Genomic DNA, 23,627 nt, shown 5'->3' on the forward strand with positions numbered 1-23,627 from the left:
CGGAGAATGTTTCTGATACATTTTACAGTGTGATTTGCCATATTACTGTTACAATAATTTTATTTCACACTTCATATTAATAATTGTTGTATAAACTATTTAATCGTACTTGATATATTCTGTAATACGTTCTTGAATATGAAAAGAATATTTTAAACTAACCTTGAATATGATATAATTAGATTTATAACCAAGACTTACGCACTTATTTTGTTAATCTTAGAATTTCATTGCATCCTTTGCGAATTTAAACAGGGAGGTATACCCGTAATAATTTACCAAGAAACGAAAGATATAATTTATGTTGTAACACAAGAGATATTGAAGATGAACTCCACTTTCATGTATATGTCATTGCTATTCTAAAATAAGAAACAAAATATATCAAACGTTTCTTTTTATCAACCCATCTGTTTTCAAATTTCATGATTTTCTTACTTCTTCAAATAAAAACGATATTGTTCAATTGTGCAAATATATGAAAGAGGCGTTTGTTATTCGAAATTCGTTTATAGATAATATGACCTGTTACTGAAGTATTTATTACCTTTCTGTCTTAGTTATACATTTACGTATTATATGTAAATATATGTTAAAGTGCATTTGATTAAACTTTAGTAATATGTTCTACATACGTGACATCTTTATCATTGATGTTTATGTATTAAGATGATATACGTATGTAAAAGTCTAATCTGTTCTGTTCTGTTATAATTAATCATTTATTTCGATACAGTTATACATGTATATACATATATTTACATTTATATACAAGAATGATATTCTTATAACAATTAAAAAAATCAACAACAAAAAACAACAACAAAAAAGCAACATAATATTAAGTTTCTATAAATGATGGTGGATAAATTATGCAATCTTCATAACATGTTAGTTTTATAGTAAAGTCCGGTGACTGAATTACAACATATTTTACAAATTAATTAAGAACAATTAAAAGAGTAAAGCTATATTTTATGATTGTTTTATCAAATTTATCAAAAATGAAATTATATTGTTTCCGTAATCCTACGGCCGCCCTCGAAGAGTTGTACCATAAAAAGTATGTTATTTAATAGTACACAAATTAATATTGCACGTACATTAACAAAATAAAATTTTCTTAATTGTATTGTCTGACTTTAAGGCCCGGTCACACAGCCTTTCGCGTCTGTTTCGCGGGTAAATTTCGCGAATTTTTTTTGCCCGCGGTTGCCCGTGGTGGAAAATGAGCAAAATTGGCTTACCCGCGGTTTACCCGTGGTATGCCCGCGAACAGACGCCGGCGACTGTTCCGCGTCCTTATCGCAGGTGAAGCGCGGCGGTACCGCGGCCTACCACGGATATAATAAAGCAGCCGAACCGGGCTGTAGAAATCATAACAGACACAGTCCCGTGAAGATCAAGCTATGGCACCAAAGAAGAAGCCCACGTCGAGTTCCCCGGCCAAGAAGAAGAAGCAGCGTGCGAGCAAGAAGCCGAGGGCGAAGGGAGCAGATGAAGGCAGCCCAGTGCCAGTGGAGGCCGCCAAGAAGCCCAGGGCAGGAGTCACAGTGGAGGTGCAAGCTGTCGTCCACTCTGCTGCCGAAGATGTTGGCATCAAACGAAGACCGATTGCCGCTGACGTCTATCCTGAGGAACTTGTAGTTAGATATGACGACTGCCAGAAGGATGACACTGAAGAAGCCCTTGTAGTTGAATTAGTCGGACCCAGTGTTGGCAGGAAATTTAAAGGCAATGTGCTTGCCGTCTATTGCACCAATGACATGTGGAAAGTTCCAACTGTTCATCCAATTGTCACTTATCTGACGCCACTATGCAGCAGTCTGTGGTGGCGCAAGCAGCTCATCACGGAACTCCTCGACTATGGCCGCACACACTTCGCGCAACACCAGACTGATGGTGTTGTGAGGGACCCTCCAGCCATACTGCATCTCACGGTACTTGGCACCAGAAGCAAGGTGCCTCAGGGTGAGGGCAACCTTCAGGCTTGGATCAAGGGGTGCTCGCCAGTTGGTGGTCTCCTTGGTAAGGGCTGGTGTCAGTCTCTGCACAATTTCATCGAACATGGCAGGTGGCATTCTCATGAAGTTCTGGAAGGCCCTTGGATCTTCATTACGGAGCCCCACCATGAGACGATCGTACAGCCCCAGCTCAGGTCTCCTGCCAATCCAGTCGCGCACCCAGATATTCCGGACCACCCTCATCCTCCTCCTTCATCTTCTTCTGTCAATTAGGAGCTGATGGACCTGTACCACTTGGTTCAGATGCAGCTGGAGCAGCAAGACGAGGTCATTACGGTCTGGAGCACAAGTGACGAATGCTCGGTAAATCGCGCTTTTTATATACCTAAAATCAGACGTTGTACGGACGCGATTAGGCCGTGGACAATCGTATTTGGGACGTGTACAAGACGCAATTGAACGTGATTAGGCCGATATTGGGGCGCGCTGTTTACGCGGAGAAAGGCGTTTGTCCGTGCTTACACGCGGTACACACGCTAATGCACGTGATAACAACGCGGTACAGACGCGGAACAAACGTGCTATGAACGTGCCCCACCCCCGATTACCCGCTAAAATTTTGCGTCCTACCGCGTGTAACCACGTCTTAACCGCGGCCGTAGCACGTCTTAGCACGTTCGTTCTGCGTCTGTACCGCGTCTTTACCGCGTGTGTACCACGTGTACCGCCCGCGATTACCCGCGGTCTAAATTTTTCGGAAGCCCAAAACTTTTTCGCGCGGCCAACCGCGTGTGAATTTCTTACCGCGTGTAACGACGGGTAAAGTACGGCTGTATCGCGTCTTTATCGCGACCTCAAAGCGTCCAACAGCGTCTGCTTCACGGGCAGAAATTTTTGGCCGTTATTCGGCCGCGATACGCCCGTGGTAGGCTGTGTGACCGGGCCTTTATTAACCTGTGAGTTCCATACTGATTATACGGTAAATGCACAGAATAAATAAATATCCGATGAATGTTCGATAAATTACGTGAGATGTACGCAGTAAGATGTGGTTAAATTAATCTTGTTTCTATGAATTACCCGGTAGTTCTTCTGACCGTTATAGCGAAATGGTGTAAACTACGGGTATATTATATCTAAATGACCAAAGTGTTGCAAGATCGAGACAGCGTATGTCCAATTTTTTGCTTATTCATAACTATTTTCAAAATTTTTGAAGTTATGGTTGTTCTTTCTGTTTTAATATGCTTTGCAATTATTTTGGTAAAAAAAATAATATTCAAAATTCATTTGGATTAAAATCAATTGCCGTAAAGTACAATACAAAACGTGACAATTCAATGTGTCTTAGTTGTTTCATATCTGTGTAGACAATTTTGCAAACGCTTGACAATCTTTATTAAAATATATTTAAAAATAAAGAAAGAATAAGCCTAAAAAGCATTTAAAAAAAATGGATCGAACTTCGGACCTCACATACATAAGGTAATCACCTAACAGTCTGTGCTATTGCGGATGTTACGAGAATCTACATTAAGCTAGTGGGAGTTTTCAAAATAAATGGACAAACCCGAAGTGGGATCGAATATTTAAATGAGTGCTATAATGTATTCATAATTGACAGGTCAATAAAATCAGACTATAATGTTATCACGCGTGTGATTATTACGCGGCGGCGTACTGGCAGCGTAAAATTCACAAGGGTGACAGTAGTGTCGTGATGGTCTTATATATTCTCTAAATAACTTGAATTAATACCATTTTATTATTTTAAGTCGGGTTTTAACTGTATATCAATGAATCCATGCACGAATTATTCACTTTAAATGGAATACACTACCATATCTCGTTAAATATCCTTTTTTGAAATTCTAACAATAATTTTTTTAGCTTAATACACTGAAATAAAATTTTAATGAAGGCGGGGTTACTGTGTTTGGTGCAGTTTAAACAAACTAAGCAGTCAGGCTATCAGACTTGAAAAAAAAGGTGATTTTAGTCGCTCATGACTCTGTTTTAAGACCTCTTCCGGTATGAACGTGACATTATAATCTTCATTTGTTTGTATAACAAAACTGAATTTCAAGTATTGACTTTAATATGACTCATAGCTCTGTTTATTAACGTGAGTTGCAATATGTTTAATATTCATTCTGTATAAAGTTAGATATTGGCCAGTTCTTGAATCAGCAGACAAATGGTACTATAGATATTCGATAAGAAAACTGCCGTTCACAAATATTTATTGGATACTTAAACAATATCAGTATCGATTTATTACAGACAAGTATTTGCGGATTAAAGAGATCGTTTTAAGAATGATTTGCAAGTATATAGAGTTTTCTTTTCGAAATTTGTATTTTTGATCCAAATTAATTGCTATCTTCATGAAAACAAAAAACATTGTTTATCAACTTAACAGTTGTTAGAGATAATCTCTTATTTTGTGATTTAGTAAGTATCTTATTATATAAAAGCTATGTTAATCCGTATGGCGAAGTAGCGAAGCATTCAACAAATCTGGGATGAACACGGTTTAAATGGTTAAATTTCAATTTAAATACGGCTCGTACGTCTTATTAAAATGATTGATACAATACACATAAGACAATGAAACAGGCTCTATTCTATGTAAGTTCTTTCATAATTTGTTCGGAATCTGCTTACCAAATTTGAATTTGTAAATAAGGAATACTAAAATCTGAGTAATTTATGGAATATTTCACTCTATTGATATTCATGACTATATATTGATTCTTCACAAAATGTTAGAGGGTACATTTTGTGAGAAAGACTATCTGTAGTAATATTCTTTACCTTCAATTTGCTTATAACTAACAAATTGGTTTAATGCTTAATATGTAATATCATCTATGAAACGTTTGAAAAAGATAAAAACATTTTTCAATAAATGTTATATTTATGATATTTTTTCAGTGGCGGAAATTTACAGCTATTGTTTGATAGTATTTTATATAAATAGGTGTTTGGTAAGAATCGATAAAGTTGAAGACTTTAAACATTTACCCTGCTGAATCCGAAACCTTGTCATTAGATTGATATAGAGCCTGGTCAGCCTGTACATGTACGTCCGTACAATCTTGACATCAGACTGTTTACTATTATCTGACTTACTTTACGTTTTCATCTTGATATCTCCAAAGTTGAAATGGAACGTTACAAAAAATGGAAAATGAGAAGGTCCGTTTAAGAAATTCAGCAGGCAAAAAGTTATAAATCTACTGTTCCTCTGCAAATTGTTTAAACATATGTTTGAATTTAATTAGTAGAATCATTCTAAAATACCTGTACTAAAATGTTAGGCTTGTGTATTTTCTTACAAGAAAATGCAAGCATGAATTCAATGCTGACTTTAAATATTAGCATCATATATTGTTCGGAAACATCTTTTATTGTTTACGAAAACTATTCATGTGTGTACAATAACAGAGACATTCTCCATTACAACTTTTAAGAATCGACTATAAGCTTATTGAAGCAACATCATTTCACCGTTATCAAATTTCATATTTGTTGCACTAGAAATAGCTTTATATCCTTTTATCAATTTCATATGTAAATGTTAAAGATATATAATAACCTCTCTTAATGGTGAAATTATTTTTGAGTATTTTTGTAATCATATTTCTGTTCAATGTATTGGTATATGTTATTTGAAAACATATAGCAACTTTAACTTAATACTCGATGTGTACTTCAACACTGACCAACGCCATTGGTTAAAGGAAATGTTTTAAGACCAGCTTATTTATCTTTAACATACTAATATATATTTTGACATTTGATTACGTTTTAGATTTCAAAGATTTACAATTATACTGAATCAACACGAATGAGGATGTAGTGTGATCAATTGAGACACCAAATTACTTTTTATGTTTCATTTGTTTTTCTTTGATCTTTTTATCTTACGTGTGTTATCATTAAACGGTAAAACATCTATATTGAACTTTGCAGTGTTATTGTTCTCAAGAATCATGTCAACAGGCGGATATTTCATCAATGTGATATAATTGATATCATGTCTCATTACTTTACAATTCACAGCGCTGTTGTTTCCTTATTAAGTGTATGATCAAAGGCGATATAAACGAACTGCTTTGAAACGTCATATACTCGTACAAAGTGATAATTATGTTTTTAAAGATATGTATTTCTTATGAATACATGGTGCGTGCACTGATTCATAGCTTTTAAATGTTAAACCCTTACTTCAAATAGCAGCATAATATTTTGTTCTAGAAAATTTTATTCCTTTAACTCATACTTTTTATGCGTGCTGAATTACAGAATCATTCTATTTTACAATTCTTTCAAGATGCAACGATTGGATTATAAAAATAACGTAGTTTAAAAAGATAAAGCTTTATACCCTTTTAGTGAAATATAATGTACTTAAACACTACCCAGAATAACAAAAGACAAGTCTGTACATTTTTAGCTAAGTGTGGGTAGAACTTAGAATTCTGAATGGTTGAAAATGTGAAAAAAATAAGGATTTTAAAAGTTGGAAAAGAATGATGGGATTGAAATTAAAAGATAACAATTACAACATTTTGTTACTGAAATACACTGAACCACTCTAACTCAATGGTCAGACGCTATTTGAAATGACCCTTAGAGCAAGTTAAATAGTCAAGTTAAATAGTCATAGATTAAGGATTCAATAGTCTTTGTTAATCTGAATGAACAGCAAAGTAAACACTATCTATCACAGATCTGACATGTGTATGTATCAAAGCAAACGGAAAACGTTATTTACACAATGTGTTTTTAATTTATCTGTTTTATTAGATTCAAATGGTGTTTGACGCACGTTCTTATCAATTGTTTGTTGTTTCAGGAATAGAATTGTTAAATAGGGTTTTTAATTCACGCCTTCTCAGTTAAAAGTTACAAAACAGCTGTTATGCTTAATTTGTTGAGGAAGCCCTGTGCCGCCAACATTATTTCAGGCACAACCGAGCCTTTAGTAGGAATCATTGACTAAGTGCAAAACTAGTTTTTAACATTGCTTAAAAAATTAGCTCATATATCAGCTTTAATTGAAACGAAATTCATTGAGTTTGTGGTACATGCGACGTAAATTACATTTTTTATCAATGCCTTATACATTTAGTAGTATTATCTAACTTCAAGTAAATTGACTCAGATAGAATACAGTGTATGTTAAAAATATCTAGGCGCTTATTTGCGCTTCTCTTATTACATTTGTTACATCTAAATTGTATTGTGTTAAATTTGTTTTTTTATATCGCAGATTTTCAAAAATAACCCAAATATCTGCAATTACAAAAGACTTTAATACGAAGAGAACAATTGTAATTTGAATAAAATAAGAACAATAAAATATTTATAAGTCAGGTTCCACATTAATATCTAACCAGTTTAGATTAAGGTCTATACACGTTCCTGAATAGGTATAACCACTATACATACCAATGTTTCTGTATTTCATAGAATAATCTTACTAATATTGATATTCATGAATAAATCTCGATTGATTGCCAAAATAGTCCGAGACTGAATTCTTGGTGAAAGAGATTTACATTGAGATGCAAATGTATTTGAAATAAGATTGGATACTTATTTTATAACTAATAACTGATTGTTTAGCCGAGCACACAATATATATTGTGATACCAGAAGGGTCTGTTCAGAAAGGAACAAAGAAATATGTATACGATGTTTATTATTTATTCTAAAACCGATATTGCAAGCATTTATTGGACACACGTAATCTCCTTTCTTGTCCTGATTAATTTTATTTAAAGGAGGTTGCTTAAGATAAAAATGAAAAGTTTGAAGAGATATGAAGATTGCCCAGGCCTTTGTAGTATTTCATACACGCAAGCATGTTTGTATATTCAGAAGCTACATGTTCATATATTTCAATAGTTCTGTAATATAACAAAAACAAACGAAATTGTACTCTAGTTACTCCCATACAGCGTGTATCGTTTATATGTAAAGTAATCCCTTTCGATAATTATATTTCAAGCCGAAAAGGAAATGAAAAAATGGCAATAAGTTTAAAATAAAGAAATTTAAACACTATTATCACAGAAATAATGAGTATCTGCTCAATTTTAATTGTTTGCAAAGATGAATGGATAATTTCAACTTAATATTGCAATGTTTACTTATATTTATTATACAAGCATTGCATGTCTAAGAGATTATTTACGCGTAGTTTAAATATTAATCTGTAGCGTAAACAAATAAAATAAATTTATCTGATATCAATTTCTAAAAGCATGTAAATATAATTTCTGATTTTAATGATTATTGTTTAAGAACCTTACAATTAAAAGTAAAATTATTAAGTAAAATTGTGTTAGTTATGTCAGTATTAAACTATGAAAGTGTGTAATGAATGTTATATACCTGATATGATATTCAGTTTGAGTCGTTATTCATGTATTTTTCTCTGTTTGATGAAACATAGTACAAATGGAATATTTGAAATGTCGCAAAGATAGCGATATTTCTGTTTACATTTTTGATAATTAAAACTTATTAAATCATGAACTGCATAAAACACGTCTGACACCAGGAAACGAATATATTTTGTCGGAGTCTCTATTTGATTTACTTTTTTCGCACACAAAATAGTTTAAACATGTACAGTAAAGCTACACTTAGATAATTTCAGTTCGGCATTATAAGACATTCTTCGGTTATTTCTCGGTTATCTATTACAAAACGTAAGAGTAAAAGGTATTACAATCAATCATCATACATATAAATAATGTAAAAGGTATTGTACAAATTAATTCAAAATTTTCCAGAAAGATCTTTTTCAATGTTTATCTTTTGACATGTGGGGGATTAAAAAAGTTGCTTGTTTGTGCTTCAAATCCTGACAGACTTGTGCCGGTTGTGATTGTTAGATCTGTACTGAAGTTTCTTTACGATACTTGATTTAGTCTGACCTGATTGTAGAACCTGGTGCTGTGTTCTGTAAGAATACAAAATTTAAGCAAAACAAAATCAAACATAATGGAAGAAATTAATAAATGTTAAAAAGAGTTACTAATTTCTTACTCATCCAATGATATTTGACAAAGAATACTGCTAATATTGACACTCTGCAGTGAGAACACCGTAGAGGAATTGAATCTTTAGGCTAATTGTAATATATCTCAATATCGTATAAAGTCAGATATTGGCTTTTCATAGCGAGACAGCAGTATAAATAATCTCTAGTCGTATTGCCTTTTACAGACACGTTAGCGTATTCCTTGAGATTTTTCGAATAAGTGATTTCTGGAATATATGCGATGATTTATCAGGTGAGATAGTTTTATGTACAAACATTATACAAACACCTTAATCTAATATATACAATGTAGATAAGCTATTAATGTTATATAAATGAACTCAAAAATTAACATCAATAAGCAATATAAGAAGATTGTTGGTTTATTTTTTAGATTGATTTGAAATGTATAAAGTCATATTAGAACTTTATGCTTACTATGTAATGCAAATTAGTATCTCGTTTCTATAGCTAAACAATTGACTATAACATTAGAAGTAAATATCAATCGGTATTTTTATAAAATTAGTTGTAATAAAAATTACTTAAATATTTTTTTCCCATTTGATAAAATTATTCATTGAATTTTTAATAAATTAATTTTGGTGGCGCGATAGCGCTAGCTCAGTTGGTTAGACCACTGACTGTCACTCCTGAGGTTCCGGGTTCGATCCTGGGTAACACCCTTGTGATTTTTCAGAAACACTTTCAGTGTTACCCACCTACCTAGAGGCTTACTGGTACGAAACCCAGGAAATCCTCGCATGTATGAGTGCTATACAAAGACATGTAAAAAAACCCCGGGGTTATTCAAAGAGCTGGGGTGGGTTCCGGCTCCTACTATTAACTTCTCAGAGTCTGCTGAGGTAAAGGGCCCTCTGAAAAAAGTGCTTGCCTTTTTAGGTTAATTTTGCCGTCGGGCTAAAGAAAATCAATCAATCAATAAAAATCTCTTTTTAAATTTAAAAGAAAGAAACGGAAAAACGCTTTAGTGTTTCAGAAACATAAAATCAAATAAGCTGAGGTAGTATCTAAGGAAATGAAAAGATAACAAGTCGAAATCTATTTTCATACTGATTACAGAAATCTGAAAGAAAATACATGTATCTGCTGATATTATTTACGACATAATTTTATGTTCGTTGGAAAAGAAGAAAAATCCCGATTTCAGGAGAATAAGTACAGGGTCACACTGTTTTTGAGCCCTCTGTAGATATTTAAGCGAAATTAACCAAGTTCCACATTTCATTAATGTATCAGCCATCACCATAGTAGTTGACCTATTCGTTTTTGTCTGATATACTAATGAATTTTGGCCAATATTTTTACCTTAAAACAAAACCTACATTCTAAACACTGCTTCCGATTTATGAAATCATATCTCTTATTAATTAATCATTACATAATATTTGACCACACTTTTGTATTTTTGTAGGAAGTAGATTACAAAATGTATACACTGTTGTAAATTTTGTCTCACAACTGTCAAATACAGATGCTTACTCCTTTCACATCGTTCAGCAAATGGGTTTGGCATTTCAGTCTTGATATATATAATTTATGTTAAAAATGGTGCTAGTCTCAGTTATTTTTAGACTAAATGTCCATACTTAAACGATAATACTATATTCATAACACTGACTTGAAGCATTTAAAAGTATAGTCATTTTATAACTTCTATGTTTGCAATCTGCATTATTCTAGTGCACAAGGCAGTCTATAAATGGGTTTTCCTTTTTTTGCTTGTTATATACATAATGTTTACGGTTATAGATAGAATATGATACTAGTAATCTGAGAAAAAGACACATATTACCATATCATTTTACTTAATGCCGTGTTGTATTTAATCCGAACATTAATAATAAATACAAAACCATACAAATATATCACACATCAGTATTGTATTCTGATAGGACATCATAAAACCACTGCTTAATCAAATAATGTTTCTATATTATAAACAGTGGTTTTGCAATCAAAATTAAAACAGAAAACAACTTATGTCTTGTTTCATGGTCATACTGCAATTTTTACGGTATTTTACAAACCCAGCAGTAAGAATTTCACTGTCAATATGAATTGTAATGCGTATGTGTATTAGTGTTGTTGATGTTGCCGGGAGTCATATTTGATATAGATAGTTAGATAAATGTTATTACAGCGTTGACCTTTTAATCATGTTTTATGCTAGTTGACAAATTAATTGTTTCTATTATATATAAAATAGTAGGGAATGTATTTATCTTAAGGAATGACTTGAATCCATGAAATATGTATATCATAGCAAACAGCGCGTTCTTCAAGAAGACAAAAATAAGTGAGGATTGTGTTCGGTATCAATGTTGAATTAACTGGAAAATAGCCAAATTTACGTGTTTCATATGCCAAAAACAATGATAAAAGATTTCAATAGCCTGGACGAGAGTAAGAACAATCTTAACAAAAAGTTGAATGTACAAAATAATGTAAACTTAGGATGCAATAGTGCATTTTATAATTTAATTTCATTTTTTTGTCTGGATATTTTTGTCAATAGATTTCCAGATAAAAAGAAATTTAAAAGAATAAAAGATAATTAATCAATGTTTAATTCATGTACTTTCTATTATACACTTTGTGTAAGTACACATTTAAGCAGTTTGATTTATTAAAGTAAAAACAATCCCTAAAGAACGCCAAAAAAACGGCAAAATTGAAAATATTGCTAGCTCGGTTTGATTTAGCATTTACATGGACGGTATTGTAAAATGTTAGCTATTGTCCACGCCCCTAGCAACGAACATAGCAGTATTCAATATTAAAATGGTATGGCGAACTTTATGTCCATTTTAGGAAAACAATATATCAATTTAAATTGAAAAAGTAAACTTTTGAGTCTCCAGTGTAATACAAAAGATCGTTTATACTTTCATATAAAGCAAATGTTGATTCAGCTTTATTCGCAATAACGCGCCTTCTAAGTAGATTTAATTGATTTTTTCCATCAAAGTTATAAATCACAATAGCTGTCAGTTTTCCTACTTAGTTATTTGATGAACTTCTGTCATTCATAAACAACTCAACTGAGCAACAGTAATAAAATAACAAAAGATGTTCTTAGTGACGCCATTACAAAGGTGTGCGTGACATTTATGGTGTGTTCTGACGGATAATGCTGCGTTTTATTGGATTACAGCAGAAAACAAAGAAACACGCTGCCACCACTGATGTTCTATTAAGCGAATACTTTTCCAAACAGAATGAAAATAATGGAAAAAAAGAACAACAAACTAGTATATTTCTATAGGTGAGCACAACATACCTTGCATTCCTTTAAAGGTTAAAGATATTTCTTCTTAATTTTGAAACGAGTTGGACAATTAATAAATTGATACAACCACTTATGGTGTTAAGCAGAATCAGCGCAGTCTATACCGATAATGGTGGAGCCTTTAACGTAGAAGAAAACTGAAAACACGATTCAGTGAATCAAAATGGCTGACAAAGAAGATACAAAATACACATTGGACCAGACTCTTAAAGGCGAGGGCTTTTCAGTCTAATACGTCAGGATTATCAGTATCGGACAGTAAAACCCTTGCTTTGTAAGAGGCTTCTTCTTCACCTGTAAACCCCTGTTGTATTCCTGAAATTTGGACTAGTTGAGAAATATCAATATGGTCAGCTGCCACTATAACATCGGCCAGTGAGATCAAACCAACAATAGAAGCCTGAAAACAACAGTATCAAGTGCTAGACGAACATACATTGCACGCGCACAGTTACATTCTACTCTGCATTTTGAAGATCTAGGCTACATGTAAAGAAGTTGTGCATAGAAATACCGTAGACGACGTTCCATCCTCATTTGTCTGTCAAGGAAGAACACTTGCTATTGCATTTCTTAAAGTTTCAGTGAACATCAACTTATTGTCATTTCCAATTGCCTTCTTTTTGTATCGAGGAATATTTGCACGAAACATCGCACAAGATGGAAAGAGAATAATTACACTTAATTGTTTATGTCACGTTACGTTATGTCATAAAAGGCAATCTACAGACATATTGTGAAATTATGGGGAATGTTTTTTGAAATGCTACAGAAGAAGCATTCAGCATACTATTTTTTTTATCTTTCAATAGGGACATTTAAGACGACACTGCAGCTGAATTGTTCAATATGGAAAGCAGATGAATAAGACAGTATTGTGTCGCTAATATTTTTAAAAACCGCAAGCGTATTTCTGTGACAAATATGAATTTCATAGGAGATGCTTAAAATAAAAGCATATACATTTCGCGAATGTAAGAATGCACAGAACAGAATAGAAAAGAACACATACTTTATTTTGAATGACACAGATTACAATATACAAGTAAAATGTAATATCATGTGCACAAAGTCAGTATAGTAAACAAAATCAAAACCAAATGAGTATGGACAATTAAAAGAAGTAATATTATGTAATACGATTAGTCTTTAATTTCATTTTTGTCATATGTTTATTGCAGTAAATAGTTTTTGTCAATTTGTCAAAACATAAGTCTTTGCACGAAGATTTCGTTTTCTTAGTGAATCGGTATGACGAAAAATACCTCGTCAGAAACCCTGCTTGATCAATGACAGTTATTTCAAATTTTAAAAAAAAGTTGAACTTTTAATCAACTTACGGTTACCTAAGAATATAAAAGAATGATACTAACACTAGGTGTGACCACAGTTCTAAGTAGGATAGTTATTGTTGTGACATAAAACATCAGCAGGAAATCAATTTAAGCGGCTTTTCTAACAGTGTTCTCATCGATGTCAACACTATTTTATAATCTGTGCGACGAGAACAAATGTCAAATATCAAAAGTTAAGTATAGTTATAACACGTTTAGTTGTGTTAATTTTACAGGTTATCGTGTTTCATTTGTATATTGCAGTGATGACATTTTCAAGATGTTTGTAATCATATTAATCATTTCCAATGCAAATTGTTTATCGGTATGTAAAATGCCATTAAAAGATACCATTTTTAAAATAAGTAAAAAATAATTATTAAACCTTTAAAATGGTAGACAAAAATTCTAATTTTTCATATGCATTTATTTTCTGTGCCTATTCGTGTTCATTGTAAATTATATTACCTTGAAGGTTATTCAAAATAGTCTGTGTCTTTTTGTATACCGTTTGATAATGAAATGCTAGTTTTTATTGTAAGAAATAGAATACTTTTGTGTTGTACTTTATTTTAAAGGACATTTCATATATGAAACTATCTCTATATGCTTCACATTAAACCTCTCACAATACATTGTATATACTACACAACATAATAATTCGATGACTTAAATGATATTACTTTTTCTGGGCTTCTGGGGTTTTATTTTCATGAACTTTGATTTGAATACTTTCAACGGAGTGGAAGTTTAATTACTTAAGCCGGGACCTCGATAAACTTTATTTTTTCTCAAGAACGACTGTTACCATACATCAACTGATTCTGCGACTTTCGTCAGTTTGTCATATTTGCTGAAGATCTCTTCTCCTTTAAAAAATATTTACATGCAATTATTATACTTCACAAAATGAAATAAAAAAAATAAATAAAATGCTATTTAAGTTCAGTTAAGTACATATCTATTGAGCTATTTCGTACATACTAAAATATTCATGAATTCAATTAAAGGTGAATTCTTCAAATACAACTTAACTGAACATAACCGATTAGAAAATTTTATTACATGCTTTTCGGTGGTTTATAGAAATATATCAGTGAAATAAAACTGGTAATTTCACTGTTTGAAACAGTGAAATTACCACTTTGGTAATTTCACTGTTTTGAATTTAAGCCCCTAACGTTGTTTCAGTGAAATACCAGCGTGCACAGTACTGGGTACCAACTTAATGACGTGACGTCGTAAATGACGTCACGTTGTATTATTATTTGGCGCGCTTTTCATTCAGTATAAGGTTTAATGTCTTTTTAAAACGTTTCTTTGCATATAATAAAAAGAAAATTTGTTTAGTTTAGTGTAAGATCGAAATATATTTCACCTTGTGAACACCAAAAGTTCATATCTCACTCGTGGCTGCGCCACTCGTGAAATATACCTTTTGGTGCTCACTCGGTGAAATATATTCAGATCTTACACTGAACTAAACAAATATCCTCTATCTAATAAGAAATTACATACTGTTTTAACGTTGTATAGACAGAAATTCACATAAATTGAATGACTTTAAAATGATCTAAAGGGAATACAACTCAGAAATTTCTTGAAATTACTGGTACCGAATCTTGTCGTGTATAGTAATAGACATTTCACACGCATTGATATTCTACGGAATTATCTCTAGCACGAAAGTCTAGTAAGAGATAACTAATTGTGTTTTTGTTTTCTTTGGAAAAAGAATGATTTTCAAAATCTAATAGTGATTGATAAGATTTCAAAATATGATAAACAAGATCAACAAGGAAAGGCGGCGTTCAATGAACGCAACACCCACACGTCCCAGCAACAAGAACCAGCGGTAAGGAGCCCAGGCGGACCCCAAACTAAAAACAAAAGTTCAGGAAAATAATAAGTAGAAATAACTCTCTGTGTAATTTCTTTCTGGTGTTGATCCGGAAGAAGGTTGCCAGTTTTATAAACAAGTAACAGCTAGTAATGTTTGGGTTAGTAATGTTTCATTAATTTTTATAGAGCATAATACGTTTATATAAACATTATTGTCAATTGATTTTATGCAGGTTTAACTACGTATCTACTATGAATTATTTCTAGATTTTATTTTTTAACCATAATTCTTTTTTTTTGTAACTGTGTAAGTCAGTAAGTTTCTTCAAAAGATGTATCTAAGTAAATATACAGATGAAATAACAGATGAACCAAATAAGTTGCTAGTTTCTTAAAAACAACGGTTCTAGGATTGTAATACAAACTGTCTTTTTGTGGGTTTAAGATGTTCCTAGTTATTTTACGAGTATCAAATACATTAAACACGGTCAAAATTTCTTTGCAAGGGTTCCGCATGATTTTCATTGGCACACTGGCCAACAAATACGCACAAGAATTTGTTGTATTGCTCATGTTTCGAAAAATAATTTTCTCAGTAATACAATGAAAAAGAATGAACATACCAATGTAACTAAAGTTTGTACAGAAAAGCCTTTCGTAGCCTTACCGTTGAAATAAAAAAAGGAAAACAAATAAAACACCCAAAATGACATTAAAATGAATATTTGTATACTTCACAGCAGCAGTCAAGTGCCGTGTGGCAGCTGTAAAACGTTGCCCCGTAATTCACTTCAGGTCCTTCTGGATCATTGATGCCAACACTAATACATGTTGAGAATTAAGTACCGCTCAAGCCGGGCCTAGGGAGCGTGAGGAATGTTGCACTTGTTCATTATCTCTCATGTGCAGACTCAATCAAACGAGTCTGCAATTTTCATGTAATTTTGTTGTGAAAATGCTTCCGAAGGATCACTTTGTTTCCAGTTTTTTTTTACCAAGCCTGTTCAAGGACGACGATGCTGAATGCAAAATACCGTTTACCTCCGTAGCACTAACTTAAGCAGTATTTAACATTTTAACATGAAAATAATTAAATTTTGAAATATGCAACGTCTGCACATATTTTCATAGACCGTGGTCCTTGAATTTTCAATGTCATTCTTCCATACTATGTCATAAAAAGCCGCTTTATTAACAAACATTATTTCCTTACAACTGAAAGATAGTTAATGTTTATATAAACGTTTTATGTTCTCTATAAGTTAATGCAACATTATTAACGCAATGGTAAGCTGCTTGATCAGCATCATTACACATTCATAGAGTAAAGCTGCAGTTATTCACTCATACTAGTATGCTGTTTTAAACACTGTCGTATGATGCATTTTCTAACTTAAATTACAAACATTATTTCCTGACAATATAAAGAATAAGTTAATGTTAATACAAACGGTCGATGTTCTATCAAATGTTATTGAAACAATTTAAAATTGGTTACACTTCATTATTAGTAAAATATTTATTTGACTATTTTTCGTCATCTAAGCTATAATAAGAGAATTATTCAGATTCTTTTGTTTTTATGCATTCCAACACTTATCAATCAGTTTGTGATAATAAAAATTAAAGATGTATAAAAATAAAACGCATTACTAAAATGCTAGTCGTAGCTGAATCGTGAAACATTCTTATCTGATCATAGTCTGTTCATAAATCACGCGTAGATTGTCAAGCGTTATTGTAAGGCTTCTTATCACGCACAGAAGCTAGATAAACGAGGAAGCTTTTGTTTTATAAATCCTTGTTTTATTTTAATGGAAAGATATCATTTGTCTTCATGTGAAATCCTTGTAAGGTTATATAATTAAGGAAGTCTTGACAATCATTTTTTAGTTCAGTAATTGCTTTTATTTGCTGCAGAAACATTCGGAACAGTGCCCATTTAATCACTAGACAACAGTTACAGTGTATAAATACAGGTTTTTCATATTATACATTAGTTTAAACTGCAAAACGAAATTTTTTATGTATGTCATTGTTATACTCGTTCTTTTTTTCAATTTACCATCATTCAGATTTATTGTGCGGGTTAGAGAGAAGTATTGCAGTTTGTGAATCATCTAACATCGAGTAATTCGTGGTGATTACGGGATTATATTTGAGAGCAAATTAAGCGGAACATTGATTTATTTCTGCGTGAGATCTTGTTTCAGTTTTATACAGAATAAAATGCTACATTTATATTTTGGCGTAATATATACAGGAAAAATGCAAGAAAAATGTTTGAAATATGAATGTTATAAACAAATTGTGATATAAGAGATGTTGTGAGTGGGTATTTTTTAGTGAATGCGTTCAGTATACGTTGATCTTTCTTGTGAATATTCTTACACATTTAAAATTTTTCAAATTAACGTGCTTTTGAATAGTAAAAAGAACGCCCAAACAGCCATATTGAAATGTTGCATGCTCGGTTTGATGAGCTATTTTATTGTATGTATTGATTGATAAATGCAAGCTAGCGTACTTACCTTAAACCATCGACTTAATCAGAAATAAGCATTTAAACATGGTAGCGTTGAACTATAAACCACCATCTGTCGTTTTTGTACTAAACTTGTTTAAAAATATGGTGCTCGTTGTATCAGTTTGGTCTACATGAAATTGATTTTCATTATGAAATATGCATTTTACAATATAAAAAGTAACACATAATTTACTTTTAGATTCTTAAGTGTTTTTTTAAAAAAATACTCTCATTATGACCTTTAAAAGCAGGCAGTTTTAAGTGTTACAAATCTATTTTCCGAATTCATGTTCAAAATGGCGTAAGAATAACTCTTATAATAGATAAATTAACATTGTTGTTTATTCTGTCATTCTGAAATTCAAGTTTTCTTAAATACACTTGTACAGATCGTAGCAGACAAGGCGACATGACTTGAAAGCAAAGAAGACGCATAACATTGTCTTAGTAAAATGATTTGTAGTTAAGTCTGACAGTGTACTTAATGATATTTAGAAACTAAATATAGTTATATTTGAATATAATACTATCTGACGGCATTTCCATTAATTTAACATGCACGTTTTTGAAATGCGTTCTGTCTCAGACTGTGTCATTACGAATATTGACAATAGTTTGTTATATAGAAATTTCAAAAGCCAGTGAAGTAAGGAAACAGACTCACAATCAATCAAACTAAAAAGTTTAGATATGATAAAAGAGTTTCCAGACTGTCTTAAGTAATGAAACACGTAAAAGCAGATCACAGACATTAGATGTATTAAGGGTAGATTGCATCAGTAATTATTTTGATTGTATTGCTTGCAATGATAGAACTTTCTGACTATTTTTTCACAACGGCAAAAGTCTTTACATTGTATCAATACATCATCTTGAAAATGCATTGTATTCTTTCTTTTAGAAAACAGTCAACAACAACGACAACATCATGTTTATCATTTTAAGCAAGCAAACATGTTCTAGTTCTAAGACATAGGAAACCATTATTTAAATATATGATGTGATGAATAACATGGAAGAGAATGTGCCTTTCCCAAAACAATTCAGTAGTCAAGTGTTGTTATATATTGGCATTAACTAGCATATGGGTCATGACCCTAGTGTCAGATTTGTTTAATGTTGATAAATGTCTAATACTACACATGACTCAACGTAATACATTTAATCGTACAATAACTACTTACTAATTGATTCTCTAATGTAGCAATTAATGGCATTTTATTGATAAAAGTGGCTGTAGACCTGCGGACATGTTCATTAACTTTATGTCAAAAAATTTACTCTGCATAAAGACAGATGGTTGCCAATATTGAATAAAAGATACGACACACATAAATGTCCTTGCTCTATTGTGTTGTATAGTTTTATTAAATTTAATAAACAAAATTGATAAATACAGTAGTGTAGACTTCTATAATTTTGTATATCCAACTTATATTTCATTTTTATGGAAACATCTGAAGCTATATGATTAATCATGGGCTATAGTCAATTGTTATTTTGGAGTTTATAGTCATAAGTTTAACTTGTATAAACAAATTGATAAAATAATTAATCCCTTTTCATTTTAATTACAGGGGATGGTGTACAGTGACAAGGACATAGATATACAAACGATGTGTCTTTATCAACAAATGATCTAAATCTTTAATCAATTTGATTTTAAACGTTTGCTAAAACTGTGATATTACATGAAAATATATGAATTTCAACAAACTGTATCACAAGTGAAATGCCGGAGACATGGTCAATATCAATGTTTTCTAAAGATGAAACAATAAACGACAGCTGTTATTGAATTAAAGACTACACGTCTCCCTATGTTATGAACTTAACATAGAGAATTGTACACAAACACCATAAAACATAAACAGTGCGCAGTTTAAACCATCATTTAATCAAAAGATAATAAGCTACAAAACAGGGATTAAATATGACCGAACACGATCAAAGGAATCGTGTTGTGCTCCTCGGAGCCGGGGGAGTTGGAAAAAGTTCAATTTTAAAGAGATTTTTGTTCAATACCTATAGTGACACATATCAAGAGACGGTAGAGGATTTATATTGTAGGGAGTATTTAATACAAGGAGCAGATATTAAAGTGGATTATTTAGACACGGCGGGAAAATTGGTGTTTCCCGCTATGCGTAGGTTGTCAATAACAACAGCACATGCTTTTATTTTGGTATATTCTGTAACTAAACAAGATACTTTCGAAGAGGTTAAAAGACTTTGGGAGCAAATTAAAGAAGTTCGCACTAATTATGAAGACATCCCCTGTGTTATAGTTGGTAACAAGATAGATCTAGAAGATAATAGACAAGTCGAAAAGTTTGATGCGCTTAATTGGGTTTACAACGATGGAAATTGTGGTGCTTTTATTGAAGTATCTGCCAAGAACAACGAGTGCATTTTGGAAGTGTTCAAATTGTTAATGGAAAAGGCTAAGAATCCGAGGGTACCTATAAATGAGCCTTTTATGCCGAGACGCTTAAGTGAACACTCTCTAGAGGTACAGTTTGGACAATCAGGCGTCAATGCAGAAAAATCTAATGGACCGGAACAATCGAGCTCAGATGCTAGTAAGATAAGTAGAAGCAGAAGTTTGATTCGAAGGGGTAGCAAGCCGAAAGTTCGAAAATCCCATGCTCGCTCACACAACAAGCAAGACTGTGTTATTTCGTAATTAAACACTACATTATCTGAACACAATGTGTGCAATTAAGGTGTTGTTAACTTTACTTTCAATTAATTTGAAATTCAAGCTTATAAACGATACTCGCAATCTTATTGGGTTATGTATGATTAATTGCCAAATATTTTTCAGTTTATTGTTGTATAAATATACTTCTTCTACTTCTTGCTGTAACTTTATTTTTGTTTCATTTTTGATAACCAAGTAGCCAAACATTCAATTTTTGCTAATAACACATTCACTATTAATTGTGTTAAGAGTGATATCAAATGTGGAAAACATATTGAAACATTTGTGTAATAAATCTATTTATCATGATATAATTTATCATGATGTAATATTCTTAATTTACACATAAGAAATATATAGAGCCGTCGTTTTTTTAATTTTGGACCATACTAATTAAGACATTCGTTATATACCTTGCGTATCTCTGCGAGTTTTAATCAGGGCATTTTATAGCATGTTGCGTATTTATAATTTCAGACAAGTCTTTTTGCAAATAAATCTGATATATATCTAAACTAAGGTAATAACGTTTTATTAAAAATGAAGGTTTTCTTTTAGTTCTGAGTCTTATCACACTCTTCATAAATGATTAAGAATTGGATTAAATGTTTTGTTCATAATTATTGTGTCATAGTATTTAAGCGTTTTAATGGTATTTGAATAATATTTGTATACAAAATATCCCAAGAAACAATAAAAATTGATAAGCAGAGGTATTAATACAGTCCACCATGAAAGCATTTATTTTAATATTTACATGTCAAACAAAATGTTAAATCGTAAAACAGATGTTCTGTACAATAAACATATATACATCAAACAAACAAATTGGCCAGCTGTTATTCTGTTCTTGAATATAAAATGCTTTTGAGGTCGTTTACAGTTCATAAACTATCGGAATATAGGAATGAACGTAAAATTCCACAGGCTCAACTATAGATATTCCGATAAAACGCAATGATAATTAAACATTCCCCACTATTAATCTTTATCCTACTGCTTTTTGTAACTAATTTGCTTTATTTTGAATTTTTGCTACCCGTCAGGAGCTTATTATTTACATTTCACTCGGACAGGTTTACCTTAAGGATCATATAAACATTTTGTTTACTTAAATGATGCTTATATGAAGGTACTATATGTCTTTGTCTACTGTGTAACTATCACTTATAACAGAACAAAGGTTACCCGATCGCAGACTGATTGACTTTCATTACCATGCTTTCTTATTGCATTTTACCGTAAATAGATACCTTCGAAATATAATAGTAAAATATTACTGTATTTAAAGAAGTTTAATATCTAAATCACTAACATTATAATATATAATTACACTTTTTAAAGGGAATAGCAGAATCTTTGGCGTCCAGCGATATTATTTTTTTTTCAGATTGTGAAGTTAAAACCACATTTAAGTAAAAATAAACATTCAATTGTTTCAATTAACATATTGTTAGCGTTATTGCAATAACATTGAAGACGTTAAAAATGCAACTGTCGTCATCAAGGTAAAGAAAGTTGTGAGTTCCCATAAGTTCAAGTACAAGTTAAGATACAAATGCCAACATTCCATATTAAATTAAATTCAGGCGCAACATCGTATAAAATGATTCACTTCCATTCACGTAGTAACAGTTTGCAATAATAGTGATTATACCGACTAATATTTGTCTAAAAGAGTGATTAGAAGACTATAATAGGTACATATAAGAGCACTTAAAGGGATTAATCAATCAATGACAGTGTTAGCCAGTTAGCGTTTGCAAACATGACATAAATGTCAGTTAAACATTCTCTTGATAATGTGTTTCCCTTTTACAGAAGGAATTTGTTTGTAACTTGGAAAATATTATGAATTAGATTTCAATTGAAGCTATATATTTAATTTGCGAAATTCAAACCGAATTCCAAAACACAATGTAAAAAAAGACTTTAAAGCACTGCAACACTGTTATTAAGGTCGAACTCGGTACGAGAAAACTCAAGTAAAATAACAGATGTTTAATGATATGCAATATCATATGTGCATATTAATATAAGATTGTACTTTGTTTTTTCATAACATTTAAAGATTGTCGAAATATAATTCACATTTTATGTATCTCGGATAGTGTTGATTATTAATGTTGCTTCTTTTAAAATGTTTTTGTGTCTTAATTTAAAGCTTGAGTCTTGAATCTTTTTGTGTGTTAGCAAATGCCTTATTTTTAGGATCATTTTCTAAATTCATGTAAATTACACATTGAATAAATGTTGAGATGTATCTGAAAATAGCATTGATTAAACAAAGTCAGAACAAAATAAAAATGCCAGAAATATGATTTTTCAGGTTCATTGAAGTGGAACAAGTAATTAAACATAGATTTGACTGTGATTAAATGAAAACAAATCAGAAGAAAGTGCTACTTTATTTCCTGATCATCATTCAGTGGGAAGACAAATGATGTATAACGTTTTTCTGTGCTTAGTTTTATCTATAGATGTATATATTTACATATATTAGGTTAAATACTATGTTTTGCTCAATGTCAAAATTTAATGGTTTCAGATTGTTTATCCGACATGTAGATTGCAAAGTACAATAGAAATTCTTGGATTGATGTTTTTGTATAATGTTCAAATTTATTTGAATAAACAGCTTTTACCTGTATTTCTGACTCTTCTTTTTCCTGCTGCTGCTACTGCTCATATAAAGTAAATGTGTATTAACATAATACCAATCAGTAAGACTAAATATTTAAATAATGTCCGCGATTCTACTCACGACTACGCTCGTGTCTGAAATAATGCTTAAGGTTTTCTTCACCAGTAGGAATACCATTGTGACATTAAAGAAAACAAAAAAATATAATGGAATAATATTAAAATAAACATATAAAC

The 23,627-nt window shown here is 31.7% G+C and overlaps 1 protein-coding gene across 3 annotated transcripts in view; it reads left to right on the forward strand.

Annotated features, from left to right (window-relative positions):
• The window catches only part of LOC132734926 (GTP-binding protein Di-Ras2-like), a 33,977-nt gene extending 10,580 nt beyond the window's left edge, over nt 1-23,397 (forward strand). The window contains exons 1-3 of one of the 3 annotated variants that reach the window (XM_060721810.1): nt 9,148-9,280; nt 19,621-20,769; nt 23,077-23,397. In XM_060721810.1, the coding sequence (XP_060577793.1) occupies nt 19,977-20,729 (753 nt within the window). In that variant the 5' untranslated portion in view covers nt 9,148-9,280; nt 19,621-19,976 and the 3' untranslated portion in view covers nt 20,730-20,769; nt 23,077-23,397. Of the gene's footprint in view, nt 1-9,147; nt 9,281-19,620 lie in introns of those variants that run through there. The other 2 variants (XM_060721808.1, XM_060721809.1) reach the window with 2 other exon arrangements.
• Nucleotides 23,398-23,627: the final 230 nt, after the last annotated feature.

Source organism: Ruditapes philippinarum, unplaced genomic scaffold (assembly GCF_026571515.1).
Source record: "Ruditapes philippinarum isolate M1 unplaced genomic scaffold, ASM2657151v2 ctg1329_1_1_1_1, whole genome shotgun sequence".
Classification (NCBI taxonomy): domain Eukaryota; kingdom Metazoa; phylum Mollusca; class Bivalvia; order Venerida; family Veneridae; genus Ruditapes; species Ruditapes philippinarum.